Source organism: Musca domestica, unplaced genomic scaffold (assembly GCF_030504385.1).
Source record: "Musca domestica strain aabys unplaced genomic scaffold, Musca_domestica.polishedcontigs.V.1.1 59, whole genome shotgun sequence".
In the NCBI taxonomy this organism is placed as follows: Eukaryota; Metazoa; Arthropoda; class Insecta; order Diptera; family Muscidae; genus Musca; species Musca domestica.
The window spans coordinates 2697937-2714426 of NW_026712362.1; the positions used below are offsets into that span (position 1 = coordinate 2697937).

General features: G+C 35.8%; 3 protein-coding genes and 1 pseudogene across 4 annotated transcripts; 2 read left to right on the forward strand and 2 right to left on the reverse strand.

Annotated features, from left to right (window-relative positions):
* Window positions 1-716: 716 nt before the first annotated feature.
* LOC101893366 (uncharacterized) lies at window positions 717-4223 on the reverse strand. 2 transcript variants are annotated; one of them, XM_005183996.3, is made up of 2 exons: window positions 4070-4223; window positions 717-4009 (listed from the first exon to the last, which is right to left on the reverse strand). In XM_005183996.3, exons 1-2 carry the CDS (start codon window positions 4103-4105, stop codon window positions 1199-1201), a joined length of 2847 nt encoding a protein of 948 aa, XP_005184053.1. In that variant the 5' UTR covers window positions 4106-4223; the 3' UTR covers window positions 717-1198. The 2 variants fall into 2 exon arrangements, with proteins under 2 accessions (XP_005184053.1, XP_019892492.1); XM_020036933.2 differs by having other exon boundaries at window positions 4088-4195.
* Window positions 4224-4393: 170 nt separating this feature from the next.
* Window positions 4394-4969, reverse strand: LOC101893863 (translocon-associated protein subunit gamma-like; annotated as a pseudogene).
* A 1630-nt stretch (window positions 4970-6599) lies between these two features.
* On the forward strand, window positions 6600-10655 carry LOC101893205 (uncharacterized). The gene is made up of 2 exons (XM_005183995.3): window positions 6600-6848; window positions 9739-10655. Exons 1-2 carry the CDS (start codon window positions 6765-6767, stop codon window positions 10525-10527), a joined length of 873 nt encoding a protein of 290 aa, XP_005184052.1. The 5' UTR covers window positions 6600-6764; the 3' UTR covers window positions 10528-10655.
* A 918-nt stretch (window positions 10656-11573) lies between these two features.
* On the forward strand, window positions 11574-16274 carry LOC101893022 (FAM172 family protein homolog CG10038). Its single transcript, XM_005183994.4, has 7 exons — window positions 11574-11728; window positions 11793-11898; window positions 11978-12093; window positions 12191-12378; window positions 15544-15802; window positions 15869-16058; window positions 16120-16274. Exons 1-7 carry the CDS (start codon window positions 11660-11662, stop codon window positions 16239-16241), a joined length of 1050 nt encoding a protein of 349 aa, XP_005184051.1. The 5' UTR covers window positions 11574-11659; the 3' UTR covers window positions 16242-16274.
* Window positions 16275-16490: the final 216 nt, after the last annotated feature.

The window sequence follows — 16490 nt, forward strand, 5'->3', positions numbered from 1 at the left end:
AACCAAACAATTATACTGTGTATCTAGCGCCATCTGTTGGACAATAGAAAATGTTGGAAATTAATCAAAATTAATAAATAAAAGAATAAAAAATAAATTAATATGAATAAAAAAGCTTACACATTAATGAATAAATAAATATATCATAGAAAGTTCTCTTTCGAAAACAGAAAGCTCTTTTAGTAGCTGAAAGTTTGGTCTATCTTTAATTATCCTTAATTTCTCTTTATAGAAGAACTATCCATGGAAGACTTTCTAGAAACCCATTCAATTTCTATATCAAAAGTAGACCAAAGGAATGTATAAATAAATACATATAAATAAGAGATAACATTAATAAATACCTAAATAAAAAATTATAATTTAGGGGGTCTTCTTTTTAAAGGCACCCTTAAGGAACCCTTTAAGCACCCTTAATCTTAATCTATCGGAGGCAATTTAAAGGACATATTTATAAAATATTTTCTAAATAAATTAAATAAATTATTTTAAAAAGAAAGAAGACAGCTTAACGATAGACTTGTGAATCGATGTCCTATCTTTAGTAGATCTGCCAAACCGATCTCCCTCTATGGAATGTTAAAGATTTAAAGAAAAAAATAATATTTTCTAAATATATACATGTAATTTATTTTCTAAACAATGGAAATATTAAAATATTGACCTTTTTAATAATTATCCACTCAGAATTTTGAAATAAACGTTTTTTTCAAACTTAGATAGGTCCTTCATTTGCATACAATATCCTGTCGTTTCAAAATTACTTTCTTATATCACATGGATTCTGATTTGGCAGAGTCTCGTTCCCACAATAACTTGTAATTTCCAAGGAAAGACTTTTGCTGAAAAGAATAGTTTTAATAAATTATTTGGGGTTCAATCTTTTTTCCAGATCTCGAACAGGCAGTTTAGACGGAATCCTTAATATTTTATGGGATAATGGGCGGGATGGCATAATCATAGATCATCCGTGTAACGTATTTTCAGATCCTTTTGTTTTTGGGCTTTAATGTGCTCTCCAATCGCTGAACCTGATATGCCAATATTTGCAGACCGATTTTAAGTTTTGCTGGCGGTATAGTTGGAAAAGGTTTCATATTAGACGACTTATATACCTCTAACATCCCACTCCGATTTCATTTCTTTAAATATTGCTTTGAAATCCAATTTCGCCAATCCTATAGTCCAAATCTCTTGCCTATTTCTTCCCACCACTATTCTTATGTTCTCCCTTCAAATGATTAAATCTTGAACAGGCAGTTTTCCGGGGATCCTTACACAGTTTTTTGGGACAATCCATATCGTAGGCTGGATAACACGAACGTAGGCCATCTTTGGGACGTTGTCTCTGATGATATTTTTCCATTTGACGATGGGCAGGCATTTTGGTTTGAATTAACTTGCATTTGCTGTCACCTGCACCCTTTTTACTCTTTGAATCGCTATAACGACGTGTGAAACTAAAGCAGTGGAAATTCCTATTTAATGTCGACGGACTGGGAGTTATTACATTTCCGGCAACTGTGGAATAACATTTCTTGTTTTGATCTCCTTTTGGTTTACATTTGGGCTTAGTATCTCGAGGTTTTTTACCACAAGGATGTTGGTTTTGAGAACATCCTGAGTTGCTAGTGGATTTCTTTGCACATGGATCTGATTTTTTGCCACATGGACTTGATTTCTTATTGCAAGGATTGTTTTTCTTGCAGGGATTGCTTGGTTTCTTCTTCTCTGCACAGGGTCCTGTACAGGGTGATTTACTCTTTTTTTCTTTACCACAAGTGTTGCCCTTTTTCTTTTCTTTTTGTCTGGTACAGGGAAATTGATTGGTCTCCGTTTGGGGTCTTATCTTTTTGTCACATGGATTGGGAGGTTTCTTGGCACATGGATCCGACTTTGGTTTGTCTTTCTTTCCACAGGGACTTTGTGGGTTTTTATTACAAGGACCAGCACATGGCTTCTCGGATTTGGGTTTATCTTTTGCACCACAAGGTTTTGCTTTGTCCTTTGTTCCACAAGGTTTGGCTTTAGGTTTATCCTTTTTGGCACATGGACTGGGCTTTTTCGAACAAGTATCTTTTTCTTTCTTAGTACAGGGATTGCCTTTGTCTTTTTTGCCACATGGGCTGAGTTTTTTTGAACAGGGATCCTTCTTCTTGGCACAGGGATCCTTTTTCTTAGAACAGGGATCCTTCTTGGCACAAGGATCCTTCTTCTTGGCACAAGGATCATTCTTGGATTTGTCTTTCTTGTCACAGGGGCTTGGTTTCTTTGAGCATGGACTATCCTTCTTTTGGGCACATGATTGGCCTGTTTGGCCTTTCTCATTTTGTCCTGATGGTTTAGGGGGTCCCTTATTGAGTTGTTTGCTGCTGCCATCTAATTTCTTTTCCGTTCCACAGGGACCCTTTTTGGGATCTTCCTTCTTTTTGGCACAGGGTGATTGGGGTTTTGTTCCTCCATCACCGTCACAGGGGTTTTTGTTGCATTTCGGCTGATAAGGCTTATCGTCTTCGCTGCATGATCCTGGTTTTTTGGATTTTCCTTTATCTTTGGAACAATTTCCCGGTTTGGGTGGATTGCTTCCAGGCTTATTTTTGTCCTTGCCACTAAAACTAGTGCAGCCATTGCAAAGGCCACTTCCGGTTTTATTACTGGATAAATTCAATGGTACATTTCTAAATCCTAAACTTGCTAAGGGGTGCGTGGAATCAGTCCCCAATATATTGCCCTTGTCCGCAACTTTTTTATTTTTATTGGGTCCTAGGTTGGAACATGGATCTTCCTTTTTACATTTTGGAGAAACACAACCCGTTGGAGCTTGTTTCCTTGGGTGTTTGCCTTTATCTCTTATTTTTGAAGGGCTGGTTGGAGGGTTTGTTGTATTGTTGCCTTTATCGCCAAGGAGATTCACTGGTTTACTGGGGTCAATATTGGAAGTTATGTCTGACTCTTTTTTAGCTAAGATATTGTTCTTGGAGTGTGCGAACTTTAAGGCCGCCCTTCGCCTGTTGGCCTCTTCGACAGCCTTGGGATAGGTATCATGACTAAGGGGATATTTATGACCGCCTAATAGTTCCAAGACAAATGGGGAGTTGTAGTAAACCATTTTAGATTTGGTAACGTCATTGGGAATATGGCGTTGGGGTGCAAATTTATTTGAAGATGAATCTGTGGAATATTTGCGAAATGTAACTCCAGGGCCGGCTTTGTTATTTGACATTCCGTCTGTTCTGTAACCAAATGGAATACAATTTTGGAGGAAATTTGAATTTATTTTTGAATGACGAGAGGGCTTTAAGGATTTAGTTAAGATCTCAAAGCTCCTATTATGATTCCAAGCAAATATATGAATTTTCCAGTTTCCAATTGGAAGCAAATTTCGTCCCCGTGAAAAATTGAGGTTATAATGGTTTGTATTATCGTGATTTTTCATGTCCAAATATCTGGCGTGCTGTTGTTCGTAATGTCTACCAAATGCTCCAAAAAGCGTCTTTACCATAATTTCGTCCTCAAAATGGGATAAATTTCGATCTCCCGATTTAAAGTGGAGAACGGCGTAGTATTTGTGATATTTTTGTAAGAAGCCATTCAATTCTACAGTCTCAATTTCCAAAAGAATAATGTTGTTGTTTGAATTTGTAAGTGCTTGGATATGTTCTTTACTCATTTCTAATGATTTTAGAATCATATCCCTTGAATGATTACCATTTTCTTTGGTAGGAAGTTTAGGCGTTATCATGTTAGCTGTCTTCTTGGCTAATTCCCGGGGACTTATTGACATCGATATTGCCTTCGTAACCCCACCAACATCTTGCATATGTGTCCTTATACCCAAATATTTATTTGGAGTCTCATTCCATGAATTTTCTTTACATTTTAACGTCGTCAACTCCCTGGGGCCATTGATATTGACATTATTAAATAGTCGTTTGCTTTGCAAAACCTGGACCAGCGATGTGTACTGATGATGGCCATGGCAGAAAGTTCCTGTTATACCTTTCGAGAACTGGAATAGAAAATAAATTTGAGAATTTTCTTAAAATCCCCTTTAATTTCGAATCCTTACCTTTAGAATGGGTCGTACATTGGCCAATATTCGCATTGTTTAGCATTTATTTGAAAAAAATCACGTAAAATTTTGTAAAAAGAGGCCGAAATCGAAAAGAAAAATATATTTGTAGAATTTTTTTAAATTTTTTAAATTAATTTTGAAATGTATGACCGAAATATTCTAGGTTGCTGTGAAAATATGAAAAGGTTGTAGGAAGTGTAGAGTATTTTTGAATTATTGCATATTTGTAATGAGTGCATTCCCGGCAAGGTGGAGGTCATATTAATTGTGTTATAATCGTCAGAGACCTCAAAGAGTTACCAAAGTACTGTTCTCTTACTAATTGGATTATGTGATGGTGGAGAAAAGGGCAAAGGCCTCAATAGCCAAACCAATGGAATATAAGTAGTTCACCAAGGGAGCAGAGTTCCTCAACAAGGAAAATCTAATGAAGAAGGTGATGGGCAAAAACAAGGCATTGTTGTAGAAAATGGAATAGATGATTTCTTCACAGTCAGCTACGTTATTTTTCTATAAGGGTTGGTCTTCCTTTTCTTTGCGGGTCACTTTCTTATAATCACCCATTTGAGGGGTAATGAGACGAGTAACAACTTCGCGACGTATGACAATTGTGGGCTTACGTTGGAATTTTATATTCTTATAGGCCATTGCCATTAGGTAGAATCTTACACCAGGCAAAAGAATGAAGAAGATTGCCCTGAACAACAAGTCCAAGTTGTGGATACTCCAGAAAGACCACATGGAGATTGTGAAGATGATGAAGGCATTGGCGTAAAAAAGTGCCGATGATTTTGTGCTTACACTGCGGCTTAAATATTGGAGTACATACTCTTCCTCCATTGTAAATCCAGAGGACTGAACTTTCGGTTGTTTCTTATCGGATAAGCCCGTTTTATTTTAGTTATGAACAGAAAAGTTCAAATTTTGTAAACTTGACGACGGCAGTCGATCAGCTCGAAGTAATAGCGAACGCGTTATTATCATAGAATTTATATACATAGGTAGTGGTAGAAAGGTAATTTTGTGCGATAGGCATTTAATACGGCTTTCATAGCAGGGGACCATTTAAAGAACGGTATAAAGGGCGTCTCATCTATTTATATTTGTAACCAGCCTTAAATTTTATGTCGTTTAAAGTGGATCTATTACCGATTTAACGATTTCCATCTGTCTGTCTGTTGAAACCACGATACAGCCCACATTATTTGACGTAGTGCGTCAAAATTTGGCAGAACAATTTGTATTGTGTCTAGGATAGTTGATGTTAAAAATCGGTCTACGTTTTGGTATAGTCCCCATATAACGGTACCTCTCGATATTCGGTATTTTGATGATTTTTGCCACATTTTTCTACGAATTTGTCTAAAAATTAGCATTTGTAGGTCACAATGGGTTCTAGCTCCAGTGGTGAAACATTCTAAGTATAGGTTTACGTTTTAGCATAGCTTCAATTTAACCTTACCTCCCGATATTCGGTATTTTGATAATTTTTGGCAAATTTTTCCTCGGATTTGTCCGAAAATAGTTATGAGTAGTTAGTGATGGGTTCTAGCTCTTGTGCCGGAACATAGTATGTATAGGTCCACGTTTTCGTATAGCGCACATATAACGATACCTACGGATATTCGGTATTTTGATAATTCTAGTCACATTTACCTACGAAATTGTTTCAATTTAGGTATTTAAGAAGATTTGGTAGATCACAATTCTTGAACTATAAAGTTGTCTATAGAGGTTCCCGTTTTGGTATGGTGCCCATACAAAGGCCTCACCCACTTTATGGTTTTTTGAAAAGTTTAACAGCATTATCCACAAGGTCTTACTGGGATTTGTACTTTAAAGTAGAACAGTTTAAATTCAGATACTTTCATATAACATTTTTCTATTCAAAGGTGGAGGGTATTAAAAGTTCGGCCGGCAGAACTTAATTTTTTTACTTGTTAATAAATTGCTCTGTTCCAGAACTGCAAGAATGTAAGTTTTTACTAAGACAACCCATTTTCTCTTTCGAAAAAAGGTGAGAAACTGGTAGGTTCTGGAACAGAACAATATTTTCCTTATCGCATGGTTATTATATGTTTGGCCTAACTAAACGTTTTTTTCTTGTTCTAAATAGATAATCGGCAGATGGATTTTTTGAACCTCCTCTTCCTTTACTATAAATCTATAACATTTCGAAATTGAACAGTCAAAATAAAATACATTTTCTTTCTTCATTCCCGTAATATTCCCCAAAATCTTTTCGCAACGAAACAGAGATTACGCCTTGACCACACACTTCTAGCCATTTCCATTCATCCATCCTTAGTCTTAGTCATCACTTCAGACCTAAAGAATTTATTGCAGTTTCGTTGACAAACTATTCTGCGCAAAATAAACATGAACTTTACAGACATACATACACCCGCACAAACCCACATCACTCATTTCGTTTTAGAGGTGTAAACGGACGCATTATGCATATTAATTGCCCGCTCAAATCCAAAATGACGGTCCGACCAACAATTCATTGTTGGAATTCTTCACTGTTCTGTTCGAATTCGAATAGACGAAAACAAAACGGTTGGCGGTCAGTTTGATTTGACTATTTGGCGGATACGGTACGACTTTGACTTTAATAATAATTGTGGGTCGCGATCATCACACATTTTGAGTTTTTTGGTTTAATAATTTTATGTCTAAGCATTGAATGACCTTGAACGGTTACCAAAAAAAAGAAGAAAAAATGTTAAGAATAATATTGTGTTGGTCAGTGGTGGTAGTGTTAAATGGAGTAAGTGTACCTTTTTGACAATAAAATTTAAGAATTTGGAAATTTTTTTTTGAATTTGTGTAAAAATGTAAAGCATTCGTAATTTTAAAAAAGGAAAGTTAAAGAAAAGAATTATTGTGCCTAAAAGTGTCTATTCCATGGCCTTGGTCTGTTCTAGAACCTGCAACAATGTGAAATGTTACTACAATAACCGTTTTTCCATTATCATGTCGGAAAAACGCAAAATAAGTAGATTTTACTAAGTTTTGGGAACAGAACTAGCAATAATGGGATAGTTTTGCCATTTTTACCATTCGTGATTCAAAAATTCAAAAAAATTTAAAAAATTGGATTAAGAACATTCAAATATTAATTACTATTCCCCTAGCATCTTACAAAAAGTGAAGGTTTTTCCTCAAATGGAACTTAGAGCCAATATAAGGCTTTGAGTGCTTGTAGTATGGATAAGCTAACCTAATTTCAACAAGAACTTTATATTGGACTAATAAAACATTTTCCAGTATCAATCCAAGAATATAAGACATAGAAGTATAAATATAGGATATAACATACTCAAAATATTGACACCAGATGCTGAATTCTTACTCTATGAAGGACGGAAGTGGAAAATAATTTTCTTTATTTGACCCCTCTTTCCTTTTTCCATTTCACACAAGGATTTTTTTATTTTCATGAAACAAGAATTGAGTCTCAGGTGGATCTAATTCTGTTGTTACGTAATTATAACAGAGAGTTAGACCATTTTAAGTCAGAGACTGACCAAAAAGTCTATGGAATAAAATGTTGAGCCCAAATTTCTGGTTTACTAAATATTTTGTTTGTTATACTGTTCTATAATTGTGTTTTATACCCTCCACCATAGTATGGAGGGTATATTAATTTTGTCATTTCGTTTGTAACACCTCAAAATATTTGAGGTGTACATATTTTGCGATGTCCGTCCGTCTGTGGAAATCACTCTAGCTTCCGAACGAAATGAAGTAGGTTGATAAAATGTTACTCAAATGTATATTATGTCTGTAGGACTTTTGGTATTGAAAATGGGCCATGTAGCTCCACGTTTTGGTACAGCACCCATATAATGGTACTTTCCTATTTTCGGTATTTTGGTGATCTAAGTGACACTATTCACCGGAATTCCTTCAAATTTGGTATTTAAAGTTCGTAATAGATACTAAAGCCTATGACAAAAAATTGTCTGTATGACAGAAAATTATCCGTGCGGGTCCACGCCTTCGTATAGCCCCCATATAACGGCACGATATTCGGTTTTTATTTTTTTGTGATTTTAACGACATTTTTACCGGAATTGTTTCAAATTTGGTATTTAAAGTTCGTAATGGATACTACAGCCTATGACAAAAGATTTTCTATGCTGGTCTAGGCCTTCGTATAGCCCCCAATATTCGCTATTTTGACGAATATAGGTACAATATTCAACGGAACTGTTTCGTATTTGAAGTTCGTAACGGGTACTATAGTCTGTGACATAAAATGGTCTATGCAGGTTCAAGTCTTCGTATAGCCTCCATATAACGGTACCTCCCAATATTCGGCATTTTGATGAATTTAGCGAAATTTTTTACCAGAATTGTTTCAAATTTCGTAATTGAAGTTCGTAATGGGTTCTACCAGGCATTTCGTTTATTTTTCATGCTATTTAACTAATTTTAAAAATTAGGAAAAAATGAAAACAACTTGTATTATATAATTTTAAATGAGTCTGATAGGAAACGGACATAGTCTCAGTGCTGTATTTCTGTAGTTTCACGAAGCTGTTCTACCTCCTTATTGCACCATGGGTACTACAACAACATGGAAAAAAAATTCGTATATCATGTCAGAGTTATTTTTCTATTTTTTTTTCTTTTTTTTTTTTTTTTTGAAATTTTTAAGTTCTTTAAAATTTTGGCCCGGCCGAACTTAGCTACTTTTTATATATCTCCATTGTGGACATCACCTCTAAATATTTTCACTTGTTTTGTTTTTATCATTTTATGTCTTCCTATTAATTTTTAAATCCCATATCTAATTTGACTGCCTTCATTCTGGGTTGCAATTCCATTCATTTGACATTGCGTTTTCCTTTAATCAGAAAATTTCCAAAATCTTATGCAATACAATAACATTATAGCACAACGCTTTTAACGTATTAGACTCAACCTCACCCAACATTAACAGATATTTGTATTCAAAAGACACAAATGTTTTTTTTTTTTTTTTAACGTGAGATTACATCGAAGCTCATTCATAGATTCTTTAATTGCATATAAATGAGCAACTACAATTATACAATCCTATCTATAAAATATTCTATGGAAATGAAATCTTACAAAATTTCAGAGCCATTGATAGTCAGCTATCAATAGCCACTTGAATGAATTTCAGCAAAGATTTGAAAATATCTTTAAAAAGGTGTCTGTTTGTTTGTTTAAACTGGTAGTTTAAAGATCTGCTTATAGCCCCAGAAATATTCTCAAAATTCCACGTTTATAGATCTCTGTATAGCCTTGGAAATTCCCAAAATTCCTGTTTATTTGGGGTTTTATGGCCTTGAAAATTATTAAATAAATTAAATTATGAAAGATCTACGTTTGTTGGAAAACCTATTTAAAAAGCCACGTTTATAAATCATTGAGATTCCTAAAAGTCGCATTTGTAGGTTCCTGTATGGACACGGACATATTCTTAAATAATTCAAATTACTTTTATAACTAACCTTTCTTAAAATCGTATTTACTTCTTCATAAAGCCCCAAAGTAGCTACCAACCCTCCAATGTATTCAAAAGACATTTCTGGTAACATAGGCGCCATAAAGATGTCCCTTAGTAAAACCCTTCTCAAAATGTTTAAAAAAATACTAATATATAACTCACACATTTCTTTCAGCTACTCGTGCCACAACACATCGAAGCTCTGCCAGCCACCCCAAGTACCAGTCAGGAGTCAACACACATTGTTAGCTATGTGCATCAACGTAAATTGGCCAAATCCCAAAAGCCGGGGGATCATAATGAATTCTCCAGCTTTGATTTTGAAAATTTCAATTCCAATCTAACTGCGGAGAATCCTGAAATGCGTGGAGCCCTACAGCAACTCTTTGGTAGATTTGTACAAAATTTAGAGACAAATTTAGACAACTTGGGAAGACCGCCAGCGGAAAAGATGGCAACGGTGGCTAAAAATGCCGCTCTTCAGGAGGAAACACGTGTGGAAGACAATGATATTTTCCAAAACCCCGACACAGATGATCTCTTCGAGTTGCAGGCCAATACCCTGGACGCCGTTATGCCGACCAATGAACAACATGAGTCTCAAATAAATGAGACCATGTGGCAGCGTTCAAAACAAAGTATACCGGTCTTGGAATCGGTACGCCATTTGGTAAACAGCGTACGAGATGGAGCCCTTAATGACACGGAACACGTTAAGCCCGAACGCCATCACTTGTTGTCTATGCATGGCCAAATGATGGAAAATGAAACTTCACCGGCCATTGAAACGGAAGAGGAACGTGAAATGATAAATGAAAGTACCGATTTGAAATTCTTGGAGGTAATTGGGTCGATTGGAAGTCGCGTTTGGGGTTTCTTTAAGAATCTGAAACAAGTATTTGCTGCCAGCAGTGGTAGTGCAAGTGCTGCTCTGTCTGCACAAAGTTCGTCGAGTAGTTCTTAGTGGCATTTGGTGGAGGTGGCTTCAACGATTTTGATATTCAATAAATTGTTAATATTATGTTTTTTTATTGTAGTTTTACCAATCTGTGATTAACCTTGTTGTAAAATAAATCGAAATTTTTAATTGAATTTGATGAGATTTTTTTTAATTATTGTTTTGAATGAGATTAAATAGTATTTGATAGATTTTTTTATGGTGGATGGTTTTAAAAATTTAAGACGAGGTTTAAAAGTAAATTTTTGAATAGCTTTGGGAATTCCAAGTTGATAGATCTTTGAAAAACATTGAAAATATTCTTAAAATTTTGATAGATTTTTGAAACCCTTGGGCATATGTTTAAGAAGACCGCGTTGTTGGTCCCCACGTTTGTACTTCTTTCTAACTTGATTCTATTTAATTGAGATATCCCTGTTTGTATGTCTCACAATAGACATCCCAGCATTTTTCTTCTAGAAAAAAATTAATCCAATTTATCAAAACTCCGAATAGAGTTGCAAAAGTCTTAAACATAAGCCCACCTTATGGAACCCTCTGTGGCCTTATAACTTTGAAAAAATATTTAAAATGTTCATTTTAAATTCAACGATTCATATTTGGGGATAAATTTACGTCACTTAGTCTACATTTCCACTAACTGTGGTTTCCCGCCGTCGGTAGCAGCTGTAAAAAACGTTGAGTTGCCACATGGCTTGGATGAGCAAAAGATGTTAAATGAAGTACGTGAACTGGATGAACGAAAAATGTCACTTTGTTTACGTCACTACGTCATTTTGTTTACGTTTCCACTAATTCTTGCTTCACCGCCATATGTAACAGCTGTAAATAAACGCAGGGTTACCACGTCTCCCGTAGCTAGTTCCACGCTCTTTTAGTGAATGTGTTTAGTTTTCTGCATGTATCATTCGTAAACAACAGAGGTCCCTCGGGTTATGCATTACACTCATTCGTAAACAACAGAGGTCTCTCGGGGATTTTGCTTTCTATTTATTTTTTATTAAGTATTCCATTTGGGCCTTTTTATTCGTTTCGTTAGGGACGTCTTTCATTGTGGTTTGCCAAAATCGATTATTCGATTAATCGACATACCTATCGCAGGGTTACCACATCTCCCATATCTTCTACAACAAACTAAATGTCAAAGTTGTTAAGAAGTTGTTGGAAATCCTTTTCCATTTGGAGGACATCAACAAGAACGTTGAAGGTAAAGGAAGCAAGTATTTTTGTTTAAGAAAGGATAACAAAATTATATCAAATAAAACAATCAGAAAACAATGTCTGTTGATATGAGTTCATCGGGCTCAACAAGTCCCACTTCTAAGAGTGGCCAAGCTCTGCAGAAGTTAAAGGAATTTGGCTATGCTTTCAATTCGGGTAAGGTTGCCAAAAACGCAGAAGGCAGGCCATCAATCAAAGATAATTACTATAATTTGATTTTACCACCCACATTTAGCTGGACAATTACGTAAAATTGACAAGAATACTGGAGAAGTAACTGATGAGCCATTCGAATTTGATGTTTTCAAGGATCATGCCAAGAATCAGGCCCACTATGAGAAATTGGCTGATGTAAGTAGGGTGATGAAGTGTCCTGTTTTTTTTGTTAAAATGATGTATTAACCAAATTCCACCTCTTTTTTATTTTTCCAAAAATGCAAATGTTTAGCAAATACCCGAAATTGTCTATGACTTGTTGGAACAGAACGGTTTGACACGAACATACATTCCTGAACAGGTGCCAGCCGATGAAGCGACATTTTTCTTCACCAAGCCAGAACAATTGGATAAACCGAAAAAATTGATTGTTATTATACATGGCAGTGGTTATGTTCGCGCCGGTCAATGGGCCAGAAGGTGAGAATGTTTGTGAGTGGGTGTTTTGTTTTTAGCGTATTACTTGTTTTGGACAACAATTCGTAGAGTAATTGTTAGCATCAATTATTGCTATTTGTAATTGAAAATTTGTGCCAAATTTTTTCGTTACACTCACCCATTTTCACCGTGTATGTTCGTGCTTATCTTTGTCATGGCCAACATTTTATATTCGATGCGTAGGAGTACTTCGCAATCAATAGAATTTTTTCCAGGAAAAAGAATTGTAATATCTTTAAGGAAGACAAGAGTCCAATGCAATGCAAGAAGGTTTTTTGGACAAAGACCAAATTTTTTTCTTCCTGGAAGACTTGAATGACTTCTAGAAAAATAAAAGCTTTTTAGGAAAGACCAGGAAGTCTGTTATGCGGGAACGATATGATTTCTTACTGATGGCCAAAGAGAAGGATTTCATAGAGAACACTAGATGTTCTTCTGCTTCAATATCTTAAAGGATTTTGACCAAGAATTCTTATGTAAGGCGAGGAGATCTAATGAAATGTCAACAGGTTTTCTATAGGTCCGAAGCTATTTAAACAATATTGAAATAGAAAATATAAAAGGCTTCTGACAAAAGGTGAGAACGTTTTACCCATACCACCAGCTGTTCTTCTAAAATAAGGCCATACAAATCTTGCAATGAAAGACCAGAATGTTTTTTAATATAAGGCCAGAACATCTTCTGTTTTACAGCAAAATGTAACAACACTAAGAATGGAAGTCTAGAATATCGCATAAAAAGGTCAGAACATATAATAAAATACCTGAATGATGCCAATTATAAACCAACAAAATTTCTCATAGACGATCGCCTTGGAGGTGTTAAGCAACAGAAGTTGTGCTAGGAGAAATAAAAGGGCTTTTGATAAAACGACCGAAGATTTTCTAATAGTAGGTTTAAAATTCTAACGTGTGGTCAAATATGTTTAATAAAATATTTTAAGATCTGATATAAGGCCAGTAGGTTCTCTAACGAAAGGTCAGGAGGGCATATAATAGAAGGTCAAATATTCTTCCAATAAGTGCCAGAATATGTTCTTGCAATTCTACCTTTAAAAGTTTCCCTTAACGGAAGACAGGGAGAAAATTTTCCCATATCGGACCACAAGATCTAAAAAGTTTGGCAATCTTCTAATATATCGCATGTAGTAGGTAATCTTCTAGTATATCTCATACAGGGTGAGAGAAAAAAACTGCAACGAAGTCAAAATGAAAGCAAACAAGTAAAAAAGCTGTAAGTTCGGCTGGGCCGAACTTTTAATACCCTCCACCATTTGGTACAAATTTGGCAATTTCCAAAAAAATAGAATCCGTTAAAAATGCTGTTAAAATATTAAAAATATCGAATGCCTATACGACGACGTGGACCTGCATAGGCAATTTTTGTCATAAGTTATCACAAATCTGTTTATAATGTAGCTAATCTGTTTATAATGTAGCTAAAATCATCAAAATACCGAATATAGGGGGTACCGTTATATGGGGGTTATACGAAGACGTGAACCTGCACAGACAATTTTCTAGCATGGGCTGCGAAATTTGAAACAATCCCGGTAAATAATGTCGCTAAAATCATCAAAATACCGAATATCGGGAGGTACCGTTATATGGGGGCTATATGATAACTTGGACCTACATGGCCCATTTACGAACTTAACCTGCCTACTGGCAAAATATACATGTCTGCAAAAATTTAGCCTTCTATCTCAATTTGTTCGAGCGTGATTACAACAGACAGACAGACAGACGGACAGACACACAGACAAACAGACGGACATGGCTAAATCGTCTTAGAATTTTACGCTGATCATATATATATACTTTGTTGGGTCTGACATGAGTATTTCGAGGAGTTACAAACGGAATGACAAAATTAATATACCCTCCATAGCATGGTGGAGGGTATAAAAATGTCGGAAATAGCACCAAATTTTAGATAAAGTTTAGATTTGTTCGAATTGGTTACCTTTGGCACGAATTATGGCCTTCAAACGGCCAATCAAACCTTAAAAAGCTGCTCGAATGTTGCTCTGCGGTATATTGGCCCATTCCCGGCGAAGCACTTGCTTGACGTGATCGACACTTTGGTATTTTTTAGTGCCAACCTTGCTTTCCAAAATACTCCATATTGGATTGGTATCCGGAGATTTTGGTTATTGTGAGCTGGAAATGAAGCGAGTAACCTCAATTTGTAACCACTCTTGCGTGGCGCGTGCTGAGTCCTGTTTGCGTGCCCATGGCTTCAATATAAACTCCAAAATATTTTCACAATAATATTCGGCATTTATTCTGATGTCACGGTCGATTAATACGGGCGGAGAGCGACCATCGGCTGTTATGGTGGCCCACATCATCACCATGGCCGGCGCTTAAGATCTGGTGTCCAACCGAAGGTGCACATTTTCAGCTGACCTCTTTGGCAAGTAAACACGATCATTTTGTCTGTTTACAAACTGCTGGACAAGGACTGTTTTCTCATCGGGGAAAACCTAATTCGGTAGTTCACCACTTTCGGCCAAGCGAAGCAACTCTTTAGCTCTTTTGAGTCTATTTTCTTTCTGTTGCGGTGTAAGTTCTTTCACTTTTTTTTGAATTTCAATGACTTTACCCCGAGCTCATTTTTCATTATTTGCCGAATGGAATATTGTGAGATATTCAGTTCACGAGCCATTTTTCGGTCACTGCGACGCGGGTTTCGATCAAGTCGCTTCTTTACTTTTCGAACCATTTCTGATGATGTTGCTGTTGTTCCGTCCACTTTCTTGACGTCTGGCTACGCTACCAGTATCACGGTAACAAGCGATAGTACGAGACACAAAAGAGTTATTCACATTTAAATGCTGGAGTGCTTTAACGATAGTCACTTGTGGTTTTCCAGCCAAATATCAAGAAATCACACCATCTCGCTTGAACTCCATCACGAATAACCTTTTTTCGGGAAACTTCTCACCAAAATGCTTTTGTACGCTTGTAAACAATATAATGAGCTGTCACTGGAATAATTTTAATAGCTGTCGGATGAGTGTCATAGAAATAACAGCAGTCTGAAGTTGGTTGTAGTTTTTTCCTCTCACCCTGTATAGTAGAATTGTAGTCACCTCAGTTTTGTTTTCTAATTAACTTATCCCAAACACTCCCTTCCTAAAGTCTTATAATTAATAATTCCCTGGACCATGGAACACAAATACCATATATAAAACGTGCACAAGAATTGGGTTATGATATATTGGTGACGAATACCAATGATAATTATCGTCTGGTTGATGGCAAACGTAAACCCATACAGGGTTTGAGTTCGGCTACATCTCATGCTGCTCATGTTTGGGAGAAATATGTAATGGCATGCGAACCAGAAGCCGTGGCTATTGTGGCTCATAGTGCTGGAGGTGGTGTTACTTTGGATTTGGTAAGAAAAAATATCAACTAAAATATTTTGGTAGATATTAATAAAGTGTTTTAATTATCCTTACAGGCTAGACGATATCCTGAATTTTTCGAAAATAAAGTCTTTGCCATTGCTCTAACGGATTCGGCACATTTTGGCATAAGTGGTGAGATACGTAAGATTATTGCGGGCAAAACATGTAATTGGGTATCGAGCAGTGAACCTTTGGATACAGAATTGAGTTCATCCAAAGATGACATTAAAATGGTTTCAGCAGGTATTTAAAATTAATATTGTTGTAAAAGCTAGTATATTTAAAAAATTACTTGTTTTGTTAGGCCATACCAAACACGAGTGGACTTCATATTCAGCATTTGATTCGGTTTTCAAGTTTCTGGAAGATAAATATGCTGAGTTTGGCGGTGAACAAAAATGCAAAAAACAAAAACTGGAGGAATAAACTAAAGGAAACCATTTTTATTAAAGAGATTTTTTATCAAAAATATTTCAATGTTGAATTGAGCACATATATTAAATGTATGTATGTTTATGCTCGTTTGCAAACAGGACACACAAATCTTAAAGAGAACATAATTGTAAATTACTTTAACTGCCGTATTCATAATAATTTAGAAATGCTTGTTTGTTAACACTCAAATTTAACAGTTTTCCAAAAACAAATATGGAATTGAAGATATTAACTTTTTTA